The following is a 9,560-nucleotide window of genomic DNA, read 5'->3' as shown; positions in this document are numbered from 1 at the left end:
TAAAAAATAATTCCGCGGGCCCACGTTGGCCCTCTTTTACAACGTTTTTTTTTTTCTTCCCCCCCCCCCCCCCGCCCCCTTCTCGGGCATACCAGCAAGGAACAAAGTATAAGTAGGGAAGGCATTATATACATGCTATATTGAGCAGTATTGCCTCTTTCTTTGGTCTTACAAAAACTATTTGTATTTAAATAGAAACCATTAATAGAGTCTCTTGTCTTCCTCCTTCTTCCTACTTGGAAGAGTTGTAATAAGAGTGCTTAGTTTAGTTAAAGTATTTACTTTTTTAATAAAATGTTTTATTTGAACCATATACATACCCCCTTCTGCTTCCCTGCTGTAACAAAGCAAATCAGTCATTTGCTAAATCAGTTCATTGGTACATTTAAATTTCTTTCTTTGTATTAGGTTTTCTAAAACTATTTCTTTTAACAGCCTGAAGTACTTGAACAACTGAGTGGGTTAAAGGAATTTTGGATGGATGGTAATAGAATAACACTTATCCCAGGGGTAAGCCTTTCTGACATTTTAAATGCATTATATTTCAACTCTGCAGTGGTACCTGTCCCATCAATTAACTTGTACATTACAAACTGATACTCATTTTTAATATAACATGAAACCAGGATTTCATGCTCCTGCTTAATTATCACTTTTGAAAGTTGTCATTAATTTCTTGAGTTATAGGCACAAACAACATGTTTCACTGAAAGCAATAGTTCTCTCAGTTTTAGATTCATATCTAAGACCCAAATTCAGCAGAAACTTAGATCCAAATCCTGTTTTTATTTAGGGATGTCCATTTTTTTCTGCAAAGGAATTTAGAGTTTGTACTGGAATTCACACGTATTTTGTATGAGCTTATATGAAGGCTGTAGAATGACCAATTATTGTATGTCACTTTTTGTTAGTCACTTTTTACTTAACCCCCTTACATGTCCAGGACTAAACTGGGTTTATGTAATGGCTCTCTGATTTCAGTGGGTTAAGGATAGGCCCTCTACATAAAAATAAATGCTGCATTTGATAGCATGATGGATATAGAATACAAGTAGCACAGTAATTCTAAGAATGCTTTACTTCTACTGCAGCATAATACTTTAGAGAGAGTTCACTGTCAGGACTACTAGCTTGTTTCCAAGAAGTTAGTATTAACCCTTTTTCGTTTTTAGTTCATAGGCACTTTGAAACAGCTGACCTATTTGGATGTTTCTAAAAACAACATTGAAATGGTTGAAGAAGGGATCTCAGGCTGTGAAAGCTTACAAGATCTGTTGTTATCTAGTAATTCACTTCAACAACTGCCAGAATCCATTGGTTTGTATCATCATATAATTAATGCCTTAAAAAAGTAAGGTAACTATAGTATAAAATGTTATGGGAAAGGCATAGAAACCCTTTGAACCCAAAGTCAAAACATGGTGTTAAAGCTCTTGTTTTGATAAATATTCAAGCCATGTTAAATAAAAACATAATGCATAGTTGAATATTGTTTTTATATTTTTTGGCTATAGAGTTCTTTATTTTGATAAACTTTTCATAAATGAATGAGAAAGTATTGACTTGATTTACTTGAATAGAAACAGAAGATTTATATCTTCTGTATGACTGATGTGTTAAGATGAAAAGAAAGCACCATAAGCTAAGCTGCTTGTTTCTTAAGGAGATGCATATCACACATCTCTTGAGAGTTCATGGGTACAGAAGCCAGTGTGCCATGCCAGTAATTCTTTTTCTTAACTAAAGCTTTATTTTGTAAATATCATATTTTTCTTACCTAAATGCCCATTTTTATTAGATTTTCATTTTATAACAGGTTCACTAAAGAAAGTAACAACACTTAAAATTGACGAAAACCAGTTAATGTATTTGCCAGACTCCATAGGAGGGTAGGTATTTCACCTGAATAAAGCTTTGTCTTGCTTTTCTGCAAGTTCTTCATTAACATTGACCTACTCTAGGGTGGCATAGTGCCTGTCTCTGCTTGATATGAATTCTGCCACTGAATATCCTTCTACTATCCTAGAACTGTGAATCAGTTTTCTTGATTAATTACTTGCTTTTAATGTAGCTTAACCAAAAGCTTTCACATCTAACACCATTTTTTGTATTTCTAAGGGGCTGTTTCCTGCATTCAGAAATTGAGGCATCCATACACATTGTGTAGTGGAGGATAGAATAATGCAGACATGTTTACTAAAAATACTGTTAAATTAAACCAGTGGTGCTCATGGTTTGGCCCCTGGCAGGCCAATCCATGGGCTGAATTTGATTCCATACAACCTCCTGCATGTCAGGATGGCCTTGGGTGTTCCATGCTGCTTCCTTGTGGCTGGAGTCTGATTCTGCCTGGGCCGGGCAGCTTAGGGTCCCTGGAGCCCAATCCTGGAGGTGGGGGGCAGCATGGGACTCCTTACTGCCCAAATTGGCCTTGGGGCCCTGTGATGCCTCCACCTGGCTGGGCAGGTGTGTCATGGGGCCCCAGGACCTGATCCTGGCTAGGCAGGGGCTGTGTGGGTCCCCAGGACCCAATTTAGCTGGGCAGAGGAGGCTCAGGACACCATGCTACCCCAGCCAGACTGGAATCAGGTTCTGGGGGCCCCATTACACTCCTGCACACTGGAATCAGGCCCTGAACACCTGATTTAGCATGTGGGGCCACAGCCCCAAGGGCTTCCCAGTGATCCATGGTGAGTCCTATAGGCCAAATAATATAGCGCCAGGGGTTGACAACCCCTGAACTAAACTGTTGTAATGGGGCATGTTGCACGGAGATCTGTTTCATAGTTTTGGTTATGCAAGTTAGATATAGTTAGATATGTGAGAGTGAGATAAACACTCCAGCTACTATCACATAATTTTTTGCAATGAAAATCTCAAATACCACGTATTTGTATGTTCTATTTTGGCAATGGGATACTATTGTTTACAGTTTTTTTCCCTACCATTATATGAAATTTACTGACCAGGTTGTTTGAGTGAAACCATTTTTATTATCATCCTCTGATATTTACAATTTTTACCACAAAAATAAAAAAAAATAAAAATCATTGGTTCAGAGTTTAAATACTGTAGACATTGTTTTATTTCAAATAAGTCTATTTAAAGCTTTAGGGGTATTGGTTGTAGCTGTGTTGGTTTAAGGACATAGGCAGACCAGGTTCTTTGGGTAAATCTGATATCTTTATTCAGCCAACTAAAGAGCTGCAAGCATTCTATGAATCTACTTTTATGGAACTTGTTAAATTATGCTTGCTCACCAGAATTCATGTTTGCTGCTTCAGTGCAAATTTCTCTATCCTTGTTAAACTATTAAAAATATCTTCATCCTTTACCCATTAATGGAGCTAGGACTGTCTCCTGGTTCTGGCAGTCTTACTTGGAATAGTTCCATTATTTGGTAGGAACAACTCCAATATGATCCAGTGCTAAAAAATCTAAAGTAGGGTAGCAGTGTCCTTAGCTCAGATTTAAAGCTACATTGAAAGGACTATGTTGGCATAGGGAGGATTGAAGAAGTGAAATGGAAGTTCTCAGTGGTGGCATAGAACAAAGAGCAGTGATCTCAAGTTGTCACAAGGGAGGTTTAGGCTAGATATTAGGAAGAGCTTTTCACTAGGAAGTAGTAAAGCACTGCAATAGCTTATGCAGAGAGGTGGTAGAGTTTCCATCTTTGGAGATTTTTAAGACTCAGTTAAACCAAGCTTTGGCTGGGATGATCTGGTTGCAGCTGGTCCTGTTTTGAGCAGGGGGGTGGACTAGACGGCCTCCTGAGGTTCCTTTCAAACCTAATTTTCTATGATTCTGTAATTTTAAATAGCTAAGAGTAAGTTCTACTCTGGCTTGATTTGGGAGAATTCATGAAAATTACTGTTCAAGGAAGTACTTGATCATTTTAATGCTTATTTTTTGCCACCAAAACATTTAAGCTCCAATCATAAATGTAATTCCAAATGAATATGGTCTTGTATACAACATTTAATAGTTGTTTTTCAACTGGTATGCTTATTTAAATACAATATAGGTTTGATATTTTGAATGTCTTTAACTTTTTAGATTAATATCAGTAGAAGAACTGGATTGTAGTTTCAATGAGATTGAAACTTTGCCTTCATCTATTGGGCAGCTCACAAACATACGGACCTTTGCTGCAGATCACAATTTTTTAACGCAGCTGCCACCAGAGGTATGTTTTTACTTACAGCCAATTATAATAGTTTGATTCCTTCAATATTAAACGTGAACCTAACTCCACTTTGTTTTATGTGGATCCAAGGTGGTATATTTTGAGCAAACTTTCTAATATTCTTTTAAAATGTAATTTTTGCATGCGTGCAAGCATATACACAGTCTTTGAAGTATTGAAATCAAATGCTAAAATAGTTTTAAGACAAGCTATTTATTTGCAGAAGAAATATTTAAGTTGTTTGATTGAAGATCACATTTACTTGCATACCACAAGTACCTTTCCTTCCCCCTCCCAGTTAGGCTTCCAAAATCAGGATGTGTGTCTTAAGGCTGGCTTTTCTCTTCTGGAATAGAAGCAGGACAAAGCTGTGTTTTAATGGATGCCATTTCTTTTTGGCTTAGTAAGCAGCACGGGAGAACCTGTGTTATAAACCTCTTATAGCTAATACTGGCTATGTATTGTAGCTTGTGCCTGAATAAGCAACTGAGCTGGCTCAGAGCAATGAGCTGCTGCGGGCAGTCTGTAATACCTTGCTGAGGCCTGTGGTGTGAAACATTTCATTATTTAAAGGAAATTAAATAAATATAGTAAAAAAGCAACAGCCTTTCTACTGTCCTTGCAAAGGTCTGGGGCCCAGCCTTGTTGGTGCCCCTGCTATACCAGGAATTTCCTGCTGTCTCACCCAGAAGGTCTCCTGGGATGCCACACTTCCTGGATGCTCTTGTATTTCCAGGAGGACTTATTCTGACACACAGGCAGCCATAACTCTGAAAAAAACCCTTTTCCCCCTACATTCTGTCTTCCCACAAGGTGCGTGACTTATCTGGGAGCATGTGGTATGCAAGAAAATACAGTAGAGAAAGAATTGTTTTTAGTATATACCATAATGGCATATTTTTTTTCATATTTAAGAATAAATGTGATTAAATGAAATAATATATGCAGAAATAATTTTGATACTAAATGTATTCTAAAACATTGTGACTATTAGTACATATAGAGTAATTAAATTGAATAATCATATTCATTTTTTCAGATTGGAAACTGGAAACATGTAACGGTACTATTTCTGCATTCTAACAAGCTTGAAGTTCTGCCTGAGGAAATGGGTGATATGCAGAAATTAAAAGTCATCAATCTAAGTGACAATAGGTTTGTGAATTACAATAATTTATGTAGGTATTACACAAAAAGCAAAAGTATTGATTAGAGGCATAGCTAGGAATGTAAATTGCAGGTGTTTCTGAACTTAAGCGTTGAAACATTTTGTACAAAACGTACTCCTATTTTGCCTGCTCCTCCAAAATTATTTTGATTGGGAGGGGGCGGTCTTTCTCTTCAGAAATATAAAATAATACTTTTATTTAGTATTTTATCTGTTATGGTTCTATTCTTACTGCTTTTTTGGTGTGTCTAGACTTAGTTGTTTTTTTTTACTAGCTTCAGTAATTTTTCTCAGTCACTGTAGTGTGAGTAGTAACTCAGTGCTGTACAGTTTTTTGCTATTAGGTTTCATGGGCTGCTCATGAATCCAACAGTACCCTATAAATTGTAAAGTCAGAATTATTTTAATGGCCTTCATGGCTTTACCTCATTTGTGAGATTATTAACCTTTACTGTTTTAGGAGTTTGATATTGATATTTTTAAAAATGTATCTTTCTGCTAAGCCTTGAATGACATAGCCACAGGACACAGTCTGTTATTACAGTATTGTGAAATGTATCTTTCATTTTACTAATACTGATCGGTAACATTCCAACAAAAACAGCAAGAAAAAATCTTTGAAACTGAGACATTTTGAAGAGACAGCATAATTATGAGCAAGGTAAAACTTGAATTGAACTCTAACAGCTTATTTGTCCAGGTCCTTGACAACCTTATGATGCAGAATGGTCCTCAGAGTCAGGGTACCCTAGCATTTTCCACGTTCTGAGACTTAAGGGTAGCTACCTGCAACTCCAGTATTTTTCATGGAAATTTTGGGGTTTCATTCCTAATTGACAAGAAGCTAAATATTAAAATAATCCAGAAATACCTTTGGGGTTTGCCTTCTGTCTCTTTCTCTCTCCTTCTCTTTTTATAAGTGTTTTCTTAACTTGTGTTAAAAGAGCAGGTGGACAAGTAACTTTGGTTTTAATTTGCATTAGCAATTCAAGTTCAAACAAGATTTTCTATAGTTGTACCCTTTTGTTACTAAACTAAACTAAATTCCAGGTTACTTTGTCTTCATTACTAATTTAACCTGATTGGCAAACCCATGTTAAGAATGTACATTCAGATGTACTCTTTCTGCACAGCGTTAGCATTTAATTTAAATTAATGCTTGTGCCTCAAGTCATTATCCATTTATTTGTCTGACAGCAGTTTCTTTAAATGTTATGCAAGCTTGTTGAAGAAAACAAATAAGCATTGTTTGTGAATAGGCCATTAGTCGTGACACCCATGCTCAGATTAAATTTTCTCATTGTAAATAGTCATTTGTTTCTTTCACAGACTGAAGAATTTGCCCTTTAGCTTTACAAAGTTGCAACAGCTGACTGCTATGTGGCTATCAGACAATCAGGTGAACAGATTTTTTTTAAATATATTTGGATAATTGGATCTTACTGAAGTTGTTCCTAAGAGATGTAGATAATGTCTGGAGTTATCGGCTACATAAAAAGTGATTTTCTGTGTATACACATATACCACCTTGGTGTTTACATTTTGTCAACTCTCATTAACTAAACAGCATTGTGTCCACTAGAGTGGAAGACTTAAATTCCAAGCAAACCCTCAGTGCCAGAGCAGATCATCTAATAGGTACCGTTCTTGTCTTTGAGTCAGGTTTTGTGCACACAGAGAAAATAAGGTCATAACTTAGAACATGCTAACTGCTCTGCATTATTCCTCATCTGTAAATTTAGGATCACTTCCTTTTCTACCTGTTTCTTTAGGGAATTCAGCATGCTGGAATAGATTCCACTTAGATGTCAATTAAGTAGAACAGCACCTGGTCCTTGGTGTTTACTTTAGTGTAAGTCCGCTTACTCAACATTGTGCTTACTAAGAGCATCCATGTGGAACATTCATACAGAGTAGCTGATATGCTATAAATTCACAACCTAACTTACTGCACTCTATCTTCCATGTGTAGTCATGTCTTCTGTACTGAACCACCATGTAGAGTGTAGATACTAAGGAGTATCAGTAGACATATAATATTTCTGCCCTCAAGATCCCTACATTCTTGTTAGAGAAGGGTTCTGAACTAGGTGTCTTGATCAAATTCTTGTGTATAAAATTGTTCTATGTATATATATTTCCCCTGTGGTTTTAAATAGATGAAGTCTGTTCCATGTGGAATAATTTGAGACTATGAAATATCCTGGAATGAAACTGAATATTTTCCTGTACAGATTTCCAGTATTTTGTCAATGTTGAAGAGACTGTTATATAGAACTTGTGTTCATGAAATTCCCAAGCCAGCATTATAAAATGTATACTTTTTGGTGAAAGAGGCAAGGATTTTCCTAGGGTGGTATCTTTTATTGGTCTAGCTGCAGAGTTGGGACAGTTCAACAAGCTTCTGAATGCAAGACATTTTTCATCCATACTTCTATGATATAACTTTTACCTTGTATAGCTTTTAAACATTCTTCAGAGAACAATATATAGGAGTTAATGCCAGACAGTTTATATCTTCAGAATTATACTTTGTATTGCGCAGGTAAATAGCAGGGATTTACCTGTTTTATATCCTATTCACCCATTATATGTGTGTATTCTTTTGCTTTTTCAGTCTAAAGCACTAATTCCCCTTCAAAAAGAACTTGATCCAGAGACACAGAAAACAGTGCTTACTAATTATATGTTCCCTCAGCAACCAAGGAATGAAGATGGTAAGAATTTCTGAAACACTCTTTTTAAGTAGTTGGGCTGATGTTTTCCGTACTAAGTATCTGTACCAAACTGAATGTTTAGGAAAATTTCAACCAAAATGGTTTAGTTACTTCTGAAAGCATGATTTATGGGAAAATGTATTTTTTTCCATATAAAAAAATCATAGAACTATTAATTGCAGAAACTCTACAGTCAATGTGCTTATGAGCAATGACATGAAATTTTGCATTGAGTGGTCATTGTGTGAGGTATTTGCTGTCTCTTATTCTCAAGAAAAAACACTCATTTAGCTATGTAATAGGATCTTGAAAATTGCTGTTTTCAGAAAGCTCTTCTCAGACCCTCACAGCTGAAATCCCCAAAAGTTCCATCCATGCTGAGCATGATGCAGCCCCTAGATCAGAACACCAGAGACTGTACTAGTACTCTCCCTACAAAAATGCTGAGCATGCTCCAGGCAGGGTTAAAGGAGCTGAATAGGATTGCTGTGACCTAAGTGGTCTGGGCACAAGACAAACCATCCTGGGTTTAAAATTGTTATGGCTGATGGCCAGGCAACATGGTGGAGGAAAATGTGGAAAATGGTGATAAGAGCTGGACCAGGTGTAAGCATGAGAGCAAGGGTAGATTGGAAGGAGTCTCAAGTCAGATGGAAATGACTGGGACTGGTTGGTCAAATAAACTAGAACTGTGAGTTGGGAAGGGAAATAGGGGAGAAGATTGAGGAAGCAGCTAAAATGAGATGAAGACCTGGGGAGGTTGGGATTGAAAGTCACTAAAGAGAGTGTTTGGAACATATCTGATGAGAACCTGAGATGTAAGGAGAGAACTGGAGCTGGCAAAGTCAAATACTCCAAACTTAGAAAATGCTAGAGTTAAAGCTGTCTGTGCAACTGTATGTCTTTTCCCTTGTGGTATACAGGAGTCTTTCATCAGCAACCTGCATTCAGGAATTTTCTAACTTGACAGAAAACATTTATCACATTAATGGAATGTCTCCATCTTCTCATCTGTTCAGTTACTTTTTCTTTCTTTTGCTCACCTGCACTTACTTTGCTGTTACTTGGTTCATTTCCCTCTTTCATTTGGACAATTTACCTACATTCCTCTCTGTTACAGTGTTGCCCTGAGGGGTCAGGCCAACGCTCAGGATCTCAATATTGCACTGTTAGACAGGAGGGCGTGATGTACAACTGCACATGCACACACTCACTAGGTGCATACACCCCTATTAGGCATACACACTACCAGCTCAGGCACATACACTATACACCCCAAATGTTAGACACAGATCACTAATTTGTATCTCTCTCTCTCTCTCTCACGCACACGGTCTGTCTGTCTGTGTATTCACTAATTTACACACATACCACCCACATACACACAAGTGAGTTCCTAAGTTGGGTATTGTGATATGTATGTATGTATGTGCTTGGTGTACTTGGGATACCTGCAGAAAGGTTAAGGTAAGAAAGTAGAAGTGTAGGG

General features: G+C 37.1%; 1 protein-coding gene across 8 annotated transcripts in view; it reads left to right on the top strand.

The window, feature by feature from the left end:
• The window catches only part of ERBIN (erbb2 interacting protein), a 239,031-nt gene that overhangs the window by 179,795 nt on the left and 49,676 nt on the right, over positions 1-9,560 (top strand). For all 8 annotated transcript variants that reach the window (XM_019517772.1, XM_019517773.1, XM_019517776.1 and 5 more), the window contains 7 exons: positions 436-510; positions 1,173-1,317; positions 1,817-1,889; positions 4,057-4,186; positions 5,226-5,341; positions 6,684-6,753; positions 7,972-8,071. In XM_019517772.1, the coding sequence (XP_019373317.1) occupies positions 436-510; positions 1,173-1,317; positions 1,817-1,889; positions 4,057-4,186; positions 5,226-5,341; positions 6,684-6,753; positions 7,972-8,071 (709 nt within the window). The remainder of the gene's footprint in view (positions 1-435; positions 511-1,172; positions 1,318-1,816; positions 1,890-4,056; positions 4,187-5,225; positions 5,342-6,683; positions 6,754-7,971; positions 8,072-9,560) is intronic.

The sequence above is a fragment of the Gavialis gangeticus genome, unplaced genomic scaffold (genome assembly GCF_001723915.1).
Source record: "Gavialis gangeticus isolate Ggan-Ray unplaced genomic scaffold, GavGan_comp1, whole genome shotgun sequence".
Lineage (NCBI taxonomy): Eukaryota > Metazoa > Chordata > Crocodylia > Gavialidae > Gavialis > Gavialis gangeticus.
The sequence above is the reverse complement of the archived record's forward strand: the minus strand, read 5'-3'. Positions and strand labels throughout refer to the sequence as shown.